The following is a 22,127-nucleotide window of genomic DNA, read 5'->3' on the forward strand; positions in this document are numbered from 1 at the left end:
CCACTGTATATTTTACACTTATAGTATGTCTCAGTTTGGATGCAAAAATTTTATTATAAATATTTGATCTCTATTAGATTTCATAAAATTTGTGATTGAAAAAGTAGAATCACATACCCAAATACTTCTTAAAAGTTTTTATAAATGAATCAAGTACCAAAAATTATTTTCCTTTAATACATTCACATACATTGATACAACTGGTGCTTCTTTTTTTATATATTTACTTTTTGTTCATTTACTTGGCTGCACCAGGTCTTAGTTGTGGCATGTGGGATCTAGTTCCCTGACGAGGGATCGAACCTGGGCCCCCTGCATTAGGGGCAGGGAGTCTTAGCCACTGGACCACCAGGGAAGTTCCTGGTTCTTCTTTTGTAGATTTGATTTGACTTGGAAGCAATAGCATATCAGTTTCAAAACTGTCTAGGTTAAATAAATTTGCTGATACTCAAAAAAATCATATTGTTAGCATTAAATTCAAAAGTGTATTACATAAATTTACAAGACATATAAATTTATCCAATAAATCATCCTTCCAATTTCTCTTAAAATTGATTTATGTTAGAAAAATGTGTGAAATTATTTTTATGGTACTCTGAAAAGTTTCAATTTCAACACAAAATTTTGTGCCTCTTTACCTAGGTTACAAATCAGCATTTCCTTTTTTTTTGTTTTTCAGGAGCTTCAAATTAATCTCATTTACATGTAGTCTGATATATCCATGAGAAAATATAAATTTCTCTGCCTTTTTTTGTCTTTAATTATTGAATATTGGGAAAGCATTTTCTGTTTTAATGAAATCTTGAATTGGACTTAACAATACAGTAAGTCTTTTATACTTCTTCTATGGCTTAACAAGTATTGGCAAAGAACACAGATCTTTAAATGTGCTCTATTTCTTTTAAGAGTTCCATTGTTTGGCATTGATCTGTGGCATTTACAAATATTTATGGAATGATTTAACAATGGCATTCTTGACACTTTCCAGGAGTCTGCTTCAAAAAACTGAACACGTGTATCATACAGTAGAATGAAGCAATGAAATATGTCTCCTGTTTTAAAAGTATATTAAAACCAGATTTTTTTAAACTTAGTGTGGCTGAAGTACCATCTACCAGGATAGGATTTAATTTTTTCCAATCTAGCTGAAGTTATTCTTCAACAAATATAAAGCATTTAAAAATATTTAAATAGAAATTCAGTTTTTCAGGCCACAAATTGGTAACATTACTTCTTAAATTTGGAAGTCTTCTGAGATAAAGCAGACTCCAAGTATGAACTTGGCAGTGTCTTTGATGTTATGGGCTTCCCTTGTGACTCAGATGGTAGAGTCTGCCTGCAACGCAGGAAACCTGGGTTTGATCCCTGGGTCAGGAAAATCCCTTGGAGAAGTGAATGGCTACCCACTCCAGTATTCTTGCCTAGAGAAGTCTATGGACAGAGGAGCCTGGCATGTTGCAGTCGGTGGAGTCACAAAGAGTCAGACATGACTGAATGACTAACACTTTTCACTTTTGATGTTGCACTACTCATCTAAAGCTAAAGAAAAGTAGTTGTGTTTTTCCAAATTTGAACCAATCGATCTTGCTGCTACTGCTGCTAAGTCGCTTCAGTTGTGTCCGACTCTGTGCGACCCCATAGACGGCAGCCCACCAGGCTCCTCCGTCCCTGGGATTCTTCAGGCAATAACACTGGAGTGGGTTGCCATTTCCTTCTCCAATGCAGGAAAGTGAAAAGTGAAAGTGAAGTCGCTCAGTCGTGTCCGACTCTTCGAGATCCCATGGACTGCAGCCTACCAGACTCCTCCATCCATGGGATTTTCCAGGCAAGAGTACTGGAGTGGGGTGCCATTGCCTTTGATCTTAGATACTGTTAAAAAGATCTTACATTCTTTGGGCAATTGTTTGATGGCTTGATTGAAAAATGTCTCACTTTTGATGAACTGCCTTTTTAGTATCTTATCATAATATCCTTAAAACTGAATATAACAACATAGCTATTGAAAAAACTGTATTCTTTTTCTGTGCTAGAATCCAAGTTGTTTATAGCTGGACAAATTTATGAGCTCAGATTCTGTTTAAAATCACTTCAAAATGTTTTGTTGGATGTTGAATTTTGATTACAGGTAACTAATGTTATTAGTTCTTTTTGACTGTTGAGAAGCAAGTTACCAAATTCGCCACGTCTTTGCTAAAAATGTCTCTTAATATTATCCATTTTCAAATAGCTTTTCCCCTTTTGCTCTGCTCCAATGAATTGCAGTTGCTGTTCATCATGAAATTTCCAACATACTTTGAGTCAGGCTCCTTTTTTCTTTACTGTTCTGACTCTGGTGCTAGTTTCTGCATCTCCTTTTGATTCTGCGTCAGTGGTATGCCTCCTTTTTACATTTTAAAATGTATCCATACTTATTTTTAACTAAAATATTTTATTATGATTGAAATTGTAAGATTATTAATTATCAATTACAACATACAAAGAGAGTCTTATAACCTGTGCTGTCTGCATCAAACACATTACAATATCACATGGGTGCATAGAAAAGATCATTTATCCTGAATCAATGTATAGATGCCAACTAGATTGCCATGTGTTTCTGTGTAAAACTAGAGAAAGAGAGCTGCATCTGATTGAACTTCAAAGTAGTATCTAGGCAATGCAGTGGTTAAAGGGAAATGTTATCACACTGAAACAATGAAGTTGTGTTGATCAGAAACATAATTTACATTAATTCGAGTTTTTAAATTTAAACTAGTTAAAATGAAAAACCCAATTTCTTAGTTGGATTTTTAATGCTCAACAGTCACCTGTGTTTAGAAGCTACAATATTGCACAGGTTAAAGCCAAAACAAGCTCTTGCACACATGCATGAGGAGAAAGCTTAAATGAATATGAGGTTGGGAGGATGATTCCCTCAGGTCAGGGATGCAGGGGTGGGATGGATATAAGCATTGTCAAGATTATAGTTTTTTAAAAAAAAGATTATAGCTTTTATTTTGCATGTTGGATTCATGGTGATTCAGTTCAGTTCAGTTCAGTCGCTCAGTCGTGTCTGACTCTTTGTGACCCCATGAATCGCAGCACGCCAGGCCTCCCTGTCCATCACCATCTCCCAGAGTTCACTCAAACTCACATCCATTGACTCGGTGATGCCATCCAGCCATCTCATCCTCTGTTGTCCCCTTCTTCTCCTGCCCCCAATCCCTCCCAGCATCAAAGTCTTTCCCAGTGAGTCAACTCTTCGCATGAGGTGGCCAAAGTACTGGAGTTTCAGCTTTAGCATCATTCCTTCCAAAGAAATCCCAGGGTTGATCTCCTTCAGAATGGGCTGGTTGGATCTCCTTGCAGTCCAAGGGACTCTCAAGAGTCTCCTCCAACACCACAGTTCAAAAGCATCAATTCTTTGGCACTCAGCTTTCTCCACAGTCCAACTCTCACATCCATACATGACTACTGGAAAACCATAGCCTTGACTAGATGGACCTTAGTCGGCAAAGTAATGTCTCTGCTTTTGAATATGCTATCTAGGTTGCTCATAACTTTTGTTCCAAGGAGTAAGCATCTTTTAATTTCATGGCTGCAATCACCATCTGCAGTGATTTTGGAGCCCCAAAAAAATAAAGTCTGACACTGTTTCCTCTGTTTCCCCATCTATTTCCCATGAAGTGATGGGACCGGATGCCATGATCTTCATTTTCTGAATGTTGAGCTTTAAGCCAACTTTTTCGCTCTCCTCTTTCACTTTGATCAAGAGGCTTTTAGTTCCTCTTCACTTTCTGCCATAAGGGTGGTGTCTTCTGCATGTCTGAGGTTATTGATATTTCTAGTAAGTTTTAAAATAACTAAATAACTAAGAGGGAGCCATCTTAATAGTCTGGAGTATGTTCTTCTAGACAGTTTCTGTATAGAGCGCTCTGTATCCATATATATGTGTGCTGTGCTGTGGTTAGTCACTCCGTCTTATCCGATGCTTTGTGACCCCATGGACTGCAGCCCGCCAAGCTCCTCTGTCCATGACGGCTCTCCAGGATACCACTCCAAGAATACTGGAGTGGGTAGCCATTCGCTTCTCCAGGGAATCCTCCTGACCCAGGAATCGAACTCAGGTCTCTTGCATTGCAGGCAGATTCTTTACTGTCTGAGCCACCAAGGAAGCCCAATGTATATGAAGGAGACATAAACTTTTATTGAACAAATGGGATCATAATGTTCTCTTTTTATGGATTTCAGAATCACAGATTTTGAATTAATCAAAACTTTGGTACATGACACTCTATTGATCTATGTTTAATCATGTAGAATTTTCAATAAATTATAAAAAATTCTCGGTGTTTCACATATATGTGCATATCTATACAACTTACAAGTATACAATGTGAATATTTTTCCCCATTCATTTAGTCTTATTACTCCATTTTTCATCAGTTAGTCTTTTTTCCCTTTTCTCCTTTTCTCCTAGGAGGGAGGAGGAACTAATATTCCCACACACAATAGATGCTTTTAGTAAGTTAGCAACTTTTCAAGTGGTTTATCTCCCCACCACCACCAACCGCTCACCCCACAGTGGAGAAGCTCTACTGCAATAGAATGCTCACAGCAACAAAGTTTAGCAACCTTTGAAAGAAGCTATTTTTATTAAAATCATGCCTTTTCTTGCTCATGTATCTCCCCATCTTCTTCTGCCTTTGTGTTCAGTTGGTTGTTTCATTATGAAGCAAAGGCTAAATTTTGGAACTAACATTTCTTTTATAATTAGTAGTATAATTAATACTTTTCTTAGTAATGAATGTTGGAAAGTTTTAAATTCACTTTAATATTGAAATACTAACTTTTGAACATTGAGATATAGTTTTCATATAACCTATTAGTTTCAGATATACCACATAATAATTCATTATTCACCATGATAATTCAAATGTTCACCACGATAACTGTAGTTAACATGAATCATATACAGAGTTAGATTTTTTCTTCTGATAAGAATTTTTAAGATCTACTATCTTTAACAACTTTCAAATATACAGTGCAGTATTATTAGTTATAGTCACCATGCTAAATGTTACATCCCCATGAATTACTTATTTTATAACTGGAAGTTTGTACATTTTGACCACTTTCAACCATTTAGTGCTTTGCAACCCCTCCCCCCACCTCTGGCAGCCACCAATCTGTTCTCTCTATCTATGGTTTTGGATTTACATTTTTAAAATATTTTATTTTTAGATTCCACATATAAGTGAGATTATGTATTTTTCTTTGTCTGACTTACTTTACTTGCAGAGGGCATTTAAAATGCCCTCACATTCAGTTTATATTGTCAAAAATGACAAGACTTCCTTTTTATGGCTGAATACTATTCTATTATATATATATACACCACATTTTATTTTCCAGTGATGGACACTCAGATTGCTTTCATGTCTTGGCTATTGTAAATAGTGAGGTCATGAATGTGAGGGAGCTATATCTTTTTGATTCAGTGTTTTTCTTTCTTTTAGTTAGATACCCAGAAGCAAAATTGCTGATTTTTTTGGTAGTTCTGTTTTTAATTTTTTTCAGGAACCTCTCTACTATTTTCCATACTACAATTCTACCAACAATGCATAAGGGTTCCCTTGTCTACATCTTTGCCAACATTTGTTATCTCTTGTTTTTTTTCAATAATAGCCATTCTAAAGGGCATAAGATATTTCCTTATTGTTTTGGTTTGCACTTCCCTGATGATTAATGGTGTAGAACATCTTTTCATATACCTGTTGGCCATCTACATATCTTCTTTTGAAAAAATGTCTATTCAAATCCTCTGCCCATTTTTAAATTTGATTGTTTATTAATATTTATTTTTGCTGTGGAGTTATATGTATTCTTTATGTACTTTGGATTTGCAAATATTTTCTCCTGTTCCGTAGGTTGCCTTTTCACTTTGTTGGTTCTGTTTGCTCTGCAGGAGATTTTTAGTCTAATTTAGTCCCACTTGTTTATTTTTGCTTTTGTTGCCACTGTTTTTGGAGTCAGATCCAAAAAGAAAAAATCATCGCCAAGACTGATGTCAAAGAGCTTACCACTTATGCTTTCTCCTACAGGCTTTATGGTTTCAGGCCTTACATTCAAATCTTTGATCCATTTTGAATTAATTTTTCTATGTGGTATAAGGTAGTGTTCCAGTTTCATTCTTTTGCACATCGTTCCCTTGTTTTTCCATCACCATTTATTGAAGAGACTATCTTTTCCCCTTTGTATATTCTTGGCTCATTTGTCATTAATTAATTGGCCATATGTGCATTAATACTAACTTTTGAAACAGCCCTCTCTGAGGACTGTTAACTATTAAATATTAAGCTAATTATTAAATTTAAAGAAGTTGTCATTCTTAATGTAAATTAGAAGATTAGGAAGTGAATGATAGAAGTAAGATATTAGGATAAAGTTAGAAATTATTATTGGTATTACTAGAATTTCTATTGGTGTTGCTAGAATTTTTAGGTAGGGCTTCCCTGGTGGCTCAGATGGTACAGAATCTGTCTGCAATACATGAGACCTGGGTTCGATCCCTGGGTTGGAAAGATCCCGTGGAGAAGGGCATGGCAACCCACTCCAGTATTCTTGCCTGAAGAATTCCACGGACAGAGGAATTCAGGTGGGCTACAGTCCGTGTGGTTGCAAAGAGTTGGACACAACTGAGTGACTAACATGCCAAATTTCAAAACTCTGACTTCATTGTAGAATTATTAAAGAGACCTTTCATATAACAAAAATAACAATAGCTACCATTACTTACCTCATAAAAAAAAAATCCAGCAATGTTTATGTGTATAGCAACCCACACATCAGTCAGGCATCTAATTCTAAGGGAATCAGTCACATCTAGGGTTAAATAAATAACTTCACAGGATATTTATTTATTTGCCTGGAAGTCCTGCCAAGTTCCTTAGGGAAGGAGGAAGAGGAAGCTGTTAGAAGTAATTGTGCATCTGATCACTGGCTTCAGCTTTTGTTCATTTGCTCGTATTCCTGTCCTTTTGTGTTGTCAGGTAAATAATCAACAGTCCTTAGATGTGTGTTCTTTGAAAGCAAGGAGGAGATTGCAGCCAGCTCCCTAGGTAGTTCCTGGATGTTCAGTTTCATCCACCTTTCCCAGACCCCACAACCATACTGCTTGAGTCTGCCTGAACACACTGAGTGAGGGTTCCTGGCACGCTGTTCTTTCCAGGGAACAGCAGTCTGGAACAGGGAGTGATCACAGTGTAAGATTCCACTCTACTAAACACAAGGGAGAATAAAATAAAGCTCCCAAGGCATTTAAGTGGCTAAATACCAAATGCCTCTTAACAGATAGTTAGAAAGAAAGGAAGAAAGGGAGGGTGGGAAAGAGGGAAGGAGGGAAAAAGAAGGAAGAAGAAAAGAGAAAGAGGGGGGCAGTGGAGAGGAGAGGGGGAAAGTGAGCCACTAATTCAGACATGCAACATGACCTTTCTAATCAGAATCTGATGTCGTAACCCTTCTGTGGATATATTTGGTAGGATAAGTCAGAGTGCTATATGTATGGATTCTTGAATCAGAGAATATGTGGTAGTTGATAGTGATACTTGTAATTGGTAGTTTTATTTTTCTTAATGATGCTAAAATTAATTCCTTAATATTTTATGGCTGGCTGCTCATTCTGATGTATGATTATCAGTCTACTCGATACCCTAACAAAATACCATAGACTGGATAGCTTAAACATCAGAAACGTACTCCTCACAGTTCTGGAGGCTGGGAAGCCCAAGTTCAGGATGCTGGCTGATTCAGTCCTGAAGAAAGCAATCTTCCTGGCTTGTAGGTGGTGCCTTTCTCAGTACGTCCTCAGGTGGACTTTCCTCACTGCATGCGTGCAGATCTGACAAGGCCACCAATCCTGTTGGATTAGGACCCCACCCTCATGACCACATTTAACCTTAATTGCCCTGTTTCCCAAAAGCCCTAGCCCTCACTGAGGGTTAGGACTTCAGCATAGGAATTTAGGGGGACTGCTGCTGCTGCTGCTAAGTCGCTTCAGTCGTGTCTGACTCTGTGTGACCCCACAGACAGCAGCCTACCAGGCTCCCCTGTCCCTGGGATTCTCCAGGCAAGAATACTGGAGTGGGTTGCCATTTCCTTCTCCAATGCATGAAAATGAAAGTGAAAGTGAAGTCGCTCAGTTGTGTCCGACTCTTAGCACACTGAATGTTAGGACTTCAGCATAGGAATTTTGGGGGTCGGGGGACACAATTCAGTCTTAACATATTGTCTTATGATAAAAGTTTGGTTATGTTTGGTTATTCCCTTAAATTAAATGACAACTTGGGTTAAGGATTGAGTCTGTTCAGTTATACCATTTGTCCATTGTAAATAGCTACCTTAAGGAAATATACATTTCAAAAGAGTAAGATGAGCAAAACTATAGAGTCAGCTAATCATATCATCATATTTTGAGTGTGATAACAACAAGGAGTTCCTATCAAAGTCAGCAGAATTCACAAACATGCATTATATATCTTCTATACATTAGCAGCTCGAAGGGTTGCTGCTTTCTACATAGATTCTGGTGTGCTACTGATATTCCTATGAAGGAAAACCGAGTTTGTTAAAGCATTAAAGCCACATTCAGTCCTTTGGAATAGTGACCACTGTGCCTGGCTCAGAGCAGGGAGGGGGAGTTCTGCAGGCTGTCTGTATACAGTTGTCTTTAATATTATTTACTGCGGTATGAAACATTCCTATGTTTATGTGTAGTGTGAATGTGGGTGTGAATTGTATCTGATAGCAAATAAAATACAAAAATGCAAGGAGTCCTCTTGAGAGGAATGTCTTTATTTCCACCAGGTCAGAGGTCTTTATTTGTGCTAGGAAGTTGAGAACAGGTGGGGGAAAAGGCAGCTTTGTTTTAAGAAACATGGAGTGGGGTGTTTGGGAGTCATTCCTAGCAGAGGAATGCCAAGGACAGAGTGCCATGTGATTTCAGAGGAGACGCGTGAGCCTGAGGGAAGATGTCTCTCAGGAAAGAAATGATGCAGGAAGACTGACCTCTCTCTTCCTGGGACCTGATCCTGGTGTTGCTCTGGATTCTGGACTCCACACACCTAACACAGCCTGACTCACACTGCCCTCCTCCCTCCATCGAGCCATTCCTCTTCTTCCTTAACTGCTCTTTGTAATAAGGCAGGGAACAGGTTAAAACCATTCTTCATCATGCAGCTGACCTGAGATTTTCCTTTTCGCTAGACTGCAAGTTCCCAAGCCTTATTAAGTGCCAGACTCGTCGTGAGCAGGTGAAAAGTAATTGATGGGAATGAAAGATTGATTGGGTTTATTAGGAAGGAGACATTTAACCAGTATCTATTTTAAATAAGTAGACTTCTAACCCTTAAAACCTGAACAAACAGGGCTTTGAGTAGCATAACCAAAGCTGTGGATATGGAAAGGTCCAGGATGTTGACTGGTTGGATTTCAGTACAAACTTGAAACGGGAAAGAAGCCTAGAAAATTATGTTTGAATTAAACCCCTGAGTGCCAAGCTAAAGAATTTGAAATATACAGAAGAGCTATTTGCTCTTTCAGTACTTTTGTTGCTTGGGTATGTGGCAGTGAAATGCAGTCAACTCTTACGTAGCTGGATATTAAAAAATGAAAAATGTCCTGTCAGGAAACTTTGAATCATCCTTTCTCTTTTTCTGGCTATCTTTAAGCCAGATCCCTACTTGCTAGGATGAAGGGAGAGGGAGGAAAAAAAAATAGAGATAAAATTAAAGCTCATTTGGTTGCTTCATCCTTAGCTATGTCCATAGGCCAAGAGATCAATGTTGATTTATTATGATCAAAATTATATTGCTTTTAGCCAAAGGCTGTTTTAAGATATGACCAAAGAGTAGGTTAATTTAATTTGAAAAGTAAGTTATAAAGATCAAAATAGTACAAAGTTCAAGTGTGTTTCTGAGTGGAAACACAAGTAACATTGAGAATTAGCTTTATAAAAGGAGTAGCGTGATAAATAAATGTCACCGTAATATATTAACTAGTAGAAAGTAACTTTTGCTCTGAACTTTAAAGTTGAAATGCAATTAATAAGTATAATGGGGTTTTAAAATCCCATATGGGCTGTACTTATCCAGAGTTTCCTACTGGTCTTATCAACCTTCAGAATCTATACAAGCATAACTACTGTAAAATATATACATACTAAATTACAAGAAAGAGTTTCAAATATTTTTCACCTGTTTCCACTAATAAAATTAAAGGGAAATGGACACTTTTGCTGCTAGCACTTCAAATTATCATGTGCCAGCATGAAAACATTCACCATAAGGTCATAATCTGCATGTATCTGCCAAATTTGTTATTTATCGCATTTCTGTCCTCACGGTTGTGTCTCTTTAGCTCTCTCTAAAAGTGAGGTGATTGTTTAATTAAGGGATAATCAGTTCCCAGTGTGAAGTATTCATGCATGATATCGTTTTTATCCATACATGATGTTCCCAATCATATGCACAGGGATTGAAAGGTGACAGTGTTAAATGGGAACATTGATTTGAATAAGTGACGGGACTGGAGACAAATTCTGCTGTTCATTTCTTGCTAGTCTTTTTTATAATAAGGCAAAAATGCATATATATTTTTTCAAAGTCTCCATGCCTGGAAATATATTCATGAACTTATCATCTTTATATTTATATTATATTCTAGGAAATATTTTGCTGTGACAATAATAACAAATACCAAATGATAATGGAACTTTTGTATCTGCCATCTCATTTCATTAGTGAAAAATTAGCAGCCACAAAGGGAGCCACCGTCTGGGAGGTGTTTCAAACAGCACCATTTAAATTCCTCCTGGAGTTTGACATGGACTTGTTTATTATGAGAAAAGATGTGAAGAGAATGGCCCATTTAAAAGGGAACAAAGCATCTCAGTTTGGCCACAAATAACAGTCCTTGAGGAAACATGGCTTTCCCAGTGGGGAAAGGTGACACTTAAATCCATCCTCTGAAATGTTCTCATCATTTTATCTGGCCTTGGCACTCTGGTCTCCTGAACCCCCACCATGATGTGGCCTTGGACTACCTCAAGGTTTCTTCTTAATACTGTTGCTGAAACCACTGGACAGGTCCAGCAAAGTCATTTATCTTATTCAGCATAAACAACCTAGAAGTGACAATGCGTGCCTGCATGTTTCTGCTTCTGCCCACAGTTCCCCTCTCAGGGAGGAACTGAGTGTATGTTTGAAGCAAGTGATGCCTTTCAGAATTGCATTAAAAATGTTCAAGTATCCTAGTCAAGCAGCATTATCCAAGCCCTCTGGTGCATGCATCCTCAGAAGCACCAGTTCATTTCCCCAGTTCTAACACTTAGAGTACACTGTTTACATGTCTGCTTCCCCTTACCAGAGTGCCAGCTCCTTGAAGGGTATGCATGCCTATCCTCGTAACCTGTCTCTAAGCACAGCACTGAGAGGACAGTAGGCTTTTAGTGAACATTTATTGTATCAGTAAGTATGGGCTGGAAAATAATCTATGTGGAGACAAACATGTATGGAATTCAATCCTAGTTTTATGTACTATGTGATTTGGGGTGAGTTCTTAACTTTTCTGAGCCTTAGTTTCCTAAAAATCAGGTCACAGTAGCCAGTTTACAAGGAGCTAGAAGGCTGACAATAGGCAATAAGTGAAAAGCATATTGTAGACTGTAAGTACCCTCTGGTTGTTAGTCCATTAATGTAACAGATCTTTGCTGTGGATCAATTGTACACTCCAGTCCAGCCAGTGCTGGGTGCTGAAGAGATGCAGAGATGGAGACAGTTTCTCCTTTCAGGATGTATGTGGTCTAACACTGTGATTTTTATGTTACTTTGTCTTTTGAGCTAATCAGCTGTAACTTAGGTGGATCAGACGTTAAATGCATCATTTGACTGCTCTTCCCCCAGATTCTTCTGTGTGGATCCCCTCGCCCTAAATAGGAGACTTTCCTCATTACTCTTGCTCTTCATGGTACGCTGCGAGCACTTTTGCAAAGCCTTTGTTCTCTGCTGTGATGCTAGTACTCAAGAATATTTCAGAGCTGAGGAAATGATAATGTCATATCTCAGCAGAATAAGAATCAGGAAAGGCTCCCATCCTAAAATTACAATGTAGCATACTTTGTATGTATGTATATATATACACATAATATTTTTATGTATAGATGTAGAAGCTCTATACAATCAGCAAAAACAAGACTGGGAGCTGACTGTGGCTCAGATCATGAACTCCTTATTGACAAATTCAGACTTAAATTGAAGAAAGTAGGGAAAACCACTAGACCATTCAGATATGACCTAAATCAAATCCCTTACAATGATACAGTGGAAATGACAAATAGATTCAAGGCATTAGATCTGAAGAACTATGGACGGAGGTTCATGACATTGTACAGGAGGCAGTGATCAAGACCATCCTCAAGAAAAAGAAATGCAAAAAGGCAGAATGGTTGTCTGAGGAGGCCTTACAAATAGCTGAGAAAAGAAGAAAAGGTAAAGGCAAAGGAGAAAAGGAAAGATATACCCATTTGAATGCAGAGTTCCAAAGAATAGCAAGGAGAGATAAGAAAGGCTTCCTCAGTGATCAATGCAAAGAAATAGAGGAAAACAATAGAACAGGAAAGACTAGAGATCTCTTCAAGAAAATTAGAGATGCCAAGGGAACATTCATGCACAGGTGAGCACACTAAATGACAAAAATGGTATGGACCTAACAGAAGCAGACGATATTAAGAAGAGGTGGCAAGAATACACAGAAGAACTATGCAAAAAAAGTCTTCATGACCCAGATAGCTACGATGGTGTGATCACTCACCTAGAGCCAACATCCTGGAATGCGAAGTCAAGTGGGCCTTAGGAAGCATCACTATGAACAAAGCTAGTGGAGGTGATGGAATTCCAGTTGAGCTCTTTCAAATCCTGAAAGATGATGCTGTGAAAGTGCTGCACTCGATATGCCAGCAAATCTGGAAAACTCAGCAGTAGCCATAGGACTGGAAAAGGTCAGTTTTCATTCCAGTCCCCAAAAAAGGCAATGCCAAAGAATGCTCAAACTACCACACAATTGAACTCATCTCACACACTAGAAAAGTAATGTTTAAAAATCTCCAAGCCAGGCTTCAACAGTCAGTGAACCGTGAACTTGCAGATATTCAAGCTAGACTTAGAAAAGGCAGAGCAACCAGAGATCAAATTGGCAACATCTATTGGATCATCGCAAAAGCAAGAGAGTTCCAGAAAACCATCTACTTCTGCCTTTATTGACTATGCCAAAGACTTTGATGTGTGGATCACAAAAAACTGTGGATAATTCTTTAAGAAATGGGAATATCAGACCACCTGACCTGCTTCCTGAGGAATCTGTATGCAGGTCAAGAAGCAATAGCTAGAACTGGATATGGAACAACAGACTGGTTCCAAATCAGGAAAGGAGTACATCAAGGCTGTATATTGTCACCCTGCTTATTTAACTTATATGCAGAGTACATCATTTGAAATTCCAGGCTGGATGAAGCACAAGCTGGAATCAAGATTGCTGGGAGAAATATCAATAACCTCAGATACGCAGATGACACCACCCTTCTGGCAGAAAGCAAAGAAGAACTAAAGGGCCTCTTGATGAAAGTGAAAGAGGACAGTGAAAAAGTTGGCTTAAAACTCAACATTCAGAAAACCAAGATCATGGCATCTGGTCCCAACATTTCATGCCAAATTGATGGGGAAACAATGGAAACAGTAACAGACTATTTTCTTGGGCTCCAAAATCACTGCAGATGGTGATTGCAGCCATGAAATTAAAAGACATTTACTCCTTGGAAGAAAAACTATGACCTACCTAGACAGCATATTAAAAAGCAGAGACATTACTTAACCGACAAAGGTCCATCTAGTCAAAGCTGTGGTTTTTCGCTAGTCATGTATGGATATGAGAGTTGGACTATAAAGAAAGCTGAGCTCCAAAGGATTGATGCTTTTGAACTGTGGTGTTGGAGAAGACTCTTGAGAATCCCTTGGACTGCAAGGAGATCCACCGGTCAGTCTTAAAGGAAATCAGTCCTGAATATTCTTTGGAAGGACTGATGCTGAAGCTGAAACTCCAGTACTTTGGCCACCTGATGCGAAGAACTGACTCATTGGAAAAGATGCTGGGAAAGATTGAAGGCAGGAGGGGAAGGAGATGCCAGAGAATGAGATGTTTGGATGGCATCACCAAAGTGATGGACATAAGTTTGAGTAGGCTCCGGGAGTTGGTGATGGACAGGGAAGCCTGTCGTGCTGTAGTCCATGGGGTCGCAAAGAATGGGACATGACTCAGTGACAGAACTGAACTGATATTGTGTTATCACAATTTGATAGCTCTTCTTAATGAAGAAAGGCAGCTAATTGAAGTCAACCACAGGGGTAGTGAATTCAGATGTTTTCTGGGGCACTTAAAAGTGTATCAGATGAGTCACTGTGCTCACTGCTAGAAGTGAGCTGATTAGAAAACCTAAAAAATGTTTTAGAACAATGAACTCCTTTCCAAACATTTTTTCAAGCCTAACTTAAGCAAGAGAGGGAAGGTAAATGGTATCTAGAAAAGAGTCCTCAATGTCAGCTCATGACTGCTTAAGCTGACAGGATGATGGAAAATCCCAGCATGGTTTTTTTTTTTTAAGCCCATTTAGCTTTAATTTGAAAATACATGTTAACACCCTAACATGTTAAGAATGTTAGGATGAAAAATAGGTTTTCCCCATGTGTTTTGCCTAAATGGTAGGAAAGCGTGGGGGTGGGGGTGGGGAATCAGGGTGAAGTGAGGGACATGGGGCGTGTGTGAGTGAGCAAGTACGTGGGTGTGTGTACACAGGGCAGTCCTGACAGATTTACAATCTCTGTGCCCGAAAGGGACCGTAGCTCCAATTAGTAAGCATTGACTCTTTCTAAATTAAGTGTTGTGTTAATAAGTAATTGATCACACGTGCCATTGATTACAGAGAAGGCAATGGCACCCGACTCCAGTACTCTTGCCTGGAAAATCCCATGGACGGAGGAGCCTGGTGGGCTGCAGTCCATGGGGTCGCGAAGAGTCGGACATGACTGAGCGACTTCCCTTTCACTTTTCACTTTCATGTATTGGAGAAGGAAATGGCAACCCACTCCAGTGGTCTTGCCTGGAGAATCCCAGAGACAGGGGAGCCTGGTGGGCTGCTGTCTGTGGGGTCGCACAGAGTCGGACACGACTGAAGTGACAGCAGCGGCAGCAGCAGCAGCCATTGATTACGGAGAAGGCAATGGCACCCAACTCCAATACTCTTCCCTCGAAAATCCCATGGACAGAGGAGCCTGGTGGGCTGCAGTCCATGGGGTCGCTAAGAGCCAGACACAATTGAGCGACTTCACTTTCACTTTTCTCTTTCCTGCATTGGAGAAGGAAATGGCAACCCACTCCAGTGTTATTGCCTGGAGGATCCCAGGGACCGGGGAGCCTGGTGGGCTACCGTCTATGCGATGGCACAGGGTCGGCCACAACTAAAGTGACTTAGCAGCAGTAGCAGCAGCCATTGATTGGTGACTCCTTTTTCTTTAGGAGAGAAGTTTTTTTTTTTTAATTACTTTTTACTGGAGTATGGTTGCTTTACAATGTGTTAATTTCTACTGTACAACAAAGTGAATCAGCCATACATATACATGTATCCCCTTTTTTGGATTCCCTTCCCATTTAGATCACCACAGAGCACTAAGTAACATCTGATGAGCTACACAGTAGGTTCTCATTAGTGATCTACTTTATACATAGTATCAGTAGTGTATACATGTCAGTCTTGATCTCCCAAATCTTCCCACACCCCATGTACAGCCTTGGTGTCCATACCTTTGTTTTATATGTGTCTCTATTTCTGCTTTGCAAATAAGATCATTACACCATGTATCTAGATTTTTTTAATCAAATATTTTAAGTTCCTACTATGAGCAAGACATTATTCTGAGGGTGAGGCAGAGGTACAGCTCAACCCTTGACTTCTAGATATTCAAAGACTTTCAGAAATGCACAAACTCTGGGCAGTTTTATTTCCATTGAAAGTAATATGAATCTTTTCAACTTGCACTGAATGTTGAATGTTTCCAAGCTTAGTTCTTGGACCCAGTTCTCTCCTTGTCCCCTCCCAAGGTTTCAAATGCCATCTGAACACTTCTGGCCCCCCACTGGGTACCTCTAGCCCACTCGTCTGCTTTGGGCTCCAGACCCATATTCCGCATTAAATCTCAACTTGGAGGTAGATGGTACCCCACACTCAGTGTGTCCAGCTAAACCTGGGGGTGTGGTCTAAGTGAAGTTACCACCATCCATCCAGTTACAGGACACTTTCATCTCCTTAGTTCTCATGTCTAGTCCACCACTGGGCTTCTCAGGTGGTGCTCGTGGTAAAGAACCCGCCTGCCAATGCAGGGGACATAACAGACATGGGTTCCATCCTTAGGCTGGGCAGATCTCCTGGAGGAGGGCATGGCAGCTCACTCCAGTATTCTCTCCTGGAGAATCCCATGGACACAGGAGCCTGGAGGGCTACTATTCATACGGCTGCAAAGAGTGGGACACGACTGAAGCAACTGAGCATGCACACACTTTGTTGTTCACTTGCTCATCGTGTCTGACTCTTTGCGGTCTCATGGACTGCAGCATGCCAGGCTTCCCTGTCCTTCACCATCTCTCGGAGTCTGCTCGACTCATGTCCGTTGAGTCGATGGTGCATCCAACCATCTTGTCCTCTGTCATCCCCTTCTCCTCCTGCCTTCTCTCTTTCCCAGCAACAGGGTCTTTTCCAGTGAGTCAGCTTTTCAGATCAGGTGGTCAAAGTATTGGATGCTTCAGCTTCAACATCAGTCCTTCCAATGAACACCTAGGACTGATCTCCTATAGGATGGACTGATTTGATCTCCTTGCTGTCCAAGGAACTCTCAAGAGGCTTCTGCAACACCACAGTTTGAAGGTATCAGTTCTTCAGCTCTCAGCCTTCTTTATGGTCCAACACTCACATCCATATTTGACTACTGGAAAACCCATAGCTTTGACTAGACAGACCTTTGTAGAGAAAGTAATATGTCTGCTTTTTAACACGTTGTCTAGGTTTGTCATAATTTTTCTTCCAAGGAGCGAGCATCTTTTAATTTCATGGCTGTAGTCACCATCTGCAGTAATTTTGGAGCCCAAGAAAATAAAGTTTGTCACTGTTTCCATCGTTTGCCCATCTTTTGCCATGAAGTAACAGGACCAGATGCCGTGATCTTAGTTTCTTGAATGTTGAATTTTAAGCCAGCTTTTTCACTCTCCTCTTTTACCTTCATCTAGAGGTTCTTTAGTTCCTCTTTGCTTTTTGCCATAAGGGTTATATCATCTACATATCTGAGGTTACTGATGTTTCTCCCAGCAATCTTGATTCCAGCTTGTGCTTCATCCAGCCCAGCATTTCACATGATGTACTCTACATATAAGTTAAATAAGCAGGGTGACAATATACAGCCTTGATGTACTCCTCTCCCAATTTGAAAACAGTTGATTGTTCCATATCCAGTTCTAGCTATTGCTTCTTGACCTGCATACAGGTTTCACAGGAGACAGGTAAGGTAGTATGGTATTCCCATCTCTTTTAGGGTTTTCCAGTTTGTTGTGATACACACAGTCAAAGGATTTAACGTAGTCAGTGAAGGAAAAGTAGATGTTTTCTAGAGCTCTCTTGCTTTTTCTATGATCCAACGGATGTTGGCAATTTGATCTCTGGTTCCTTTGCCTTTTCTAAATCCAGCTTGAACATCTGGAAGTTCTATGAAGCAGAAGTGGATGTTTTCTGGAATTCTCTTGATTTTTCTATAATCCAAAGGATGTTGGCAATTTGATCTCTGGTTCCTCTGCCTTTTCTAAATCCAGCTTGGACATCTGGAAGTTCTCGGTTCATGTACTGTTGAAGCCTACCTTGGAGGATTTTGAGCATGTCCTTGCTAGCATGTGAAATGAGTACAATTGTGTAGTAGTTTGAACATTCTTTGCCTTGCCTTTCTTTGGTATTGGAATGTAAACTGACCTTTTCCAGTCCTGTGGCCACTGCTGAGTTTTCCAAATTTGCTGGGATTTTGAGTGTAGTACCTTAACAGCTCATCTTTCAGGATTTGAAATAGCACAGCTGGAATTCCATCACCTCTTCTAGCTTTGTTCCTAGTGATGCTTCCTAAGGCCCACTTGACTTTGCACTGCAGGATGTCTGGCTCTAGGTGAGTAATCACACCATTGTGGTTATCCAGGTCGTTAAAAATTCTTTTTTGTGTGGTTCTTCTGTGTATTCTTGCCACCTCTTCTTAATATGATCTGCTTCTGTTAGGTCCATACCGTTTCTGTCCTTTATTGTGCCAATCTTTGCATGAAATGTTCCCTTGCTATTTCTAATTTTCTTGAAGAAATCTCTAGTCTTTCCCATTCAGTTGTTTTCCTCTATTTCTTTGCATTGTTAGCTGAAGAAGGCCTTCTTATCTCTCCTTGCCTTTCCCTGGAACTCTGCACTCATTGTATATATCTCTCCCTTTCTCCCTTGCTTTTTGCTTCTCTTCTTTTCTCAGCTATTTGTAAGGCCTCCTCAGACAACCATTTTGCCTCTTTGCATTTCTTTTTCTTGGGGATGGTTTTGATCACTGCTTCCTGTACAGTGTCATGAACCTCTGTCCATAGTTCTTGAGGCTCTCTGTCTATCAGATCTAATCCCTTGAATCTACGCATGCACTAGTCCACCACTAGCTCTTGCTGATTCTGTTGGTTAAATGCTTTTTAAATCCACATGTTTCTCTCCTTTTCTACCACAGCCGCAGTCACCATGAGCTCTTGCTTGGTCCTGTCTTCTCCTCTGGCTCCTCTCCAATACTCTTTTTTCTAGAAATGTGAGTCAGATCAGGTCAGGCCCATTACCTCAGACCACTTAACAAATCCCATTGCTCCTAGACAAAAATTCCGAATCCTCAATGTGGCATCCACGACCAGCATGGCTCTCTGTATGTGTTCCTGTCAGAGAGCCTGAAATCATCTTTACCTGACTTCCGTATATGGTTAGCTTTCTGGCTGCTCTCTAGACCTTACCTGAAAAGAAGCTTCCACAAGAAAGCTTCTCGTCGGCCCTCCCACTGCTGCAGTACAGGGTACCCATCCTTGGCTACGCTGCATGGCTATGCATTTAGTTGTGTGATTGTGAGTCAGTGTCTACTCCTCCTGTGCTGTGTGCTCACAAAGTAAGGACTATTCTGTTTTACTCACCAAATGTATTTCCAGTTGGAGGGTTAGGAGGGGGCTTGGTCCTGAAGGACCTCCTGAGCCAGGTGAAGCTATTTGGAATTTATCCAAAGGGCAATGGGAAGCCTTTGAAAGTTTGGAAACAGGGAACAATGTGATAGGATGTACACCCTAGAAGAATCACCGTGGACACAGCATAGAGAAATCCAAACAAGTACTCTTGAAACACGGAAATAAGCAGAGACACAGGAACTGCAGCTCCACTCTTTCTCTATTCCACCTTTCCTCCTCGCCTCTCTAAATCCAGGGAGGATACCCAGATACCCTCTCAAACAAATGCTTGATCAGTGTCTAGTTACCTGAACACTGAGTGAATTCCTAACAACTTGGTTGACGCAAGGAAGGATAAAGTGAGAACTGGTCCAGACCCAAATATACATCTTCAGCCCACATCTCCCACTTTAGTAGAAAGTCTAGAGACTGTCTAATAAGCAGAGTATAATACAATGTGGAAAGTGCTCTGATAGGAGTTAGAATGGAGGTCTGGAACTCAGAGGCGGTTATAACTAATACAACTTCCAGGTGGAGCAGAAAATGCCTCACAGGGACTGTGGCATTTGATCCAGTAGGAAGGATAGGATTTTTTCAGAGACAGCTGAGGGGGCCTTCAGTGGCTGGAACAGCATGTGAAGGGCATAGCTGTTGGGGAATGGCTTTAGCCCTGGATGGGAATGGGGGTGGGGAAAGTGGTGATGTGTTGGGGCCTTATTGTAAAAGGTCTGGTATTCTTAGTTCAGGAGTGTGAATATCACATGTGGGCTGCCAGAAGTCACTGGGCCACTCCAAATATCTCTAAATTAAAAAACAGTACATGAGGGAATACCTTATATTAAAGGTTTATAGAGAAAGCAGTGACTGGGCCAGTGAGAGCAATGATCTTCTGAACCCAAGAAACACAAGAATGATTCTGGTCCTGAAGCATGTACTGTGGGGTCTGGGCCCCCGGTTGCAATGAGCTGACCCAGGCCTGCCCCCAGGAGACCGAGTGGGGACCTGGCCACACACGGTCATGAGCACGCTCTGCCCTGACAGCCATCCTGATTGGTATTTTATTTTGCAGTTCCATGGAGAACGGGAGGCCACCAGACCCTGCAGACTGGGCCGTGATGGATGTCGTCAATTACTTCCGAATGGCAGGATTTGAGGAGCAAGCTAGTGCATTTCAGGAACAGGTAACTCAGTCTAGAGAAATACACAATGAACATGATTGCCTCCCTTCCCCACAACAAGCAGAAGGGATTGAGAAGGAAAGGCATAGAGAGTGGTAAGGGATCAGTGAGGCTCCAGGTCATCCCAGCCCAGGAAACTGGGAGGGTGGGGAAGGGAAGTACTGAAGTGACAAGCTAATAATTCCTTCCTGCAAGAGGAAAACCCAAGCGCTGAGACAGAGACATGGGCACAGCTACGGAGAGGAGGGCCAAGTCTCATCTACATCTGCATCTTCTGAAAGACTGCCCGTCCCTATCTTCAACACAAGCATACTAGAAAGCAGAACATAGAAAAAAGAGGAAAAGAAGGGGCGAATCTGGCAGAGAGACACGCTCCTGTCTGCTGCTGGCCTCTGAGCCACCTGAGCTGTTAATTAAGCCTCCTCCAATTTGCTTGCTGGGTGCTGAGCAAAGTCGAATGGAAAGAGCACAGGGTTTGGACTTCAATCCTGGTTCTTGTAATTCTGTGTGATCCCAGGAAAGTTGCTATGACTCTCTGAGTCATGTTTTCACATCTGTAACACCAGGCTCTCTGTGCCTAGCTTGGTAGGGTGGTATTGTGAGAATTAAAGAGCAGTGATAAAGGCACGGTGCCTAGGGTAGGTGCTGGCCCAACTTTGATGTCTCCCAAATGTGAATTCCCTCACTCAGATCCAGTGTTGGTACTGGAGAGATGGAGAGAAGAGCAGGGGATCCCTCCCAATTGGGTGATTCCTGATTCCATTTTCCAGGCTGGGCCATCACTGTAGGGATGGTTCTCAAAGGGCTTTGACCATGAGGAAGCAAATCAGTACATGTGATCCACACCAGACCAGCTCTGCAGGGAAACCCAGAGTTCCCATTTCCCTGTCAATGAAGTCTGCAGTCTTCTAAGCATTAAGTTCCCTTTTCTAATTTTATAATGTAATTGAGAGAATTATAAACTGAGCAATGCATTTCGCTGCTTCTTGCACATCCCCTTAGCCATTTCTTTCTCTCTCAAGCTAGGTTTGGATAAGTGCAGTTATCTAATATCATGTTTTCTAATGAGATATATATCTTATATTCCAATAGATACCTAATATCGTATATAGAAAAGTGTACTTCTCTAATATCATAAATAAATCTAATCTCTAGATTTCCTTCAGTCAGTTTTTCTCTTCAACTTTATCCCTGCATATGTGTTTTTTGTTAATTTGGAAAATTTGCCAGAATAACAGCTTAAATCACTTCACACCCACCAGGACAGCTAAAATTAGAAAAACTGATAGCAAATGTTCGTGAGGATATAGAGCAACCACACTCTCCTACATTGTTAGTGGGAGTGTAAAAAAAAAAAAACTCATATATCTACCCCATGATCTAGCAGCTTCATTCCAGAGTGTTTACCCAACAGAAATGAAAGCATATGTCCACCAAAGATTTGCACAACACTGTTTAAGTAGCTTTATTCCTAATAGTCCAAAACTGGAAGCCCAAGTGTCCATCAATAGAGTGAATATACAAACTGTGGTCTAGTCAAACAGTGGAATAAAGAAAAATGAACTGTACTGATACACACAACAGTTTGGATGAGTCTTAAAACATTATGCTGAATGA

At 40.5% G+C, this 22,127-nt stretch overlaps 1 protein-coding gene across 3 annotated transcripts in view; it reads left to right on the forward strand.

Annotated features, from left to right (window-relative positions):
• Positions 1-22,127, forward strand: part of SAMD13 (sterile alpha motif domain containing 13) — a 50,277-nt gene that overhangs the window by 12,345 nt on the left and 15,805 nt on the right. For all 3 annotated transcript variants that reach the window (XM_042250372.2, XM_004002134.5, XM_060411281.1), the window contains one exon: positions 20,402-20,513. In XM_042250372.2, the coding sequence (XP_042106306.1) occupies positions 20,402-20,513 (112 nt within the window). The remainder of the gene's footprint in view (positions 1-20,401; positions 20,514-22,127) is intronic.

This window comes from Ovis aries, chromosome 1 (assembly GCF_016772045.2).
Source record: "Ovis aries strain OAR_USU_Benz2616 breed Rambouillet chromosome 1, ARS-UI_Ramb_v3.0, whole genome shotgun sequence".
Lineage (NCBI taxonomy): Eukaryota > Metazoa > Chordata > Mammalia > Artiodactyla > Bovidae > Ovis > Ovis aries.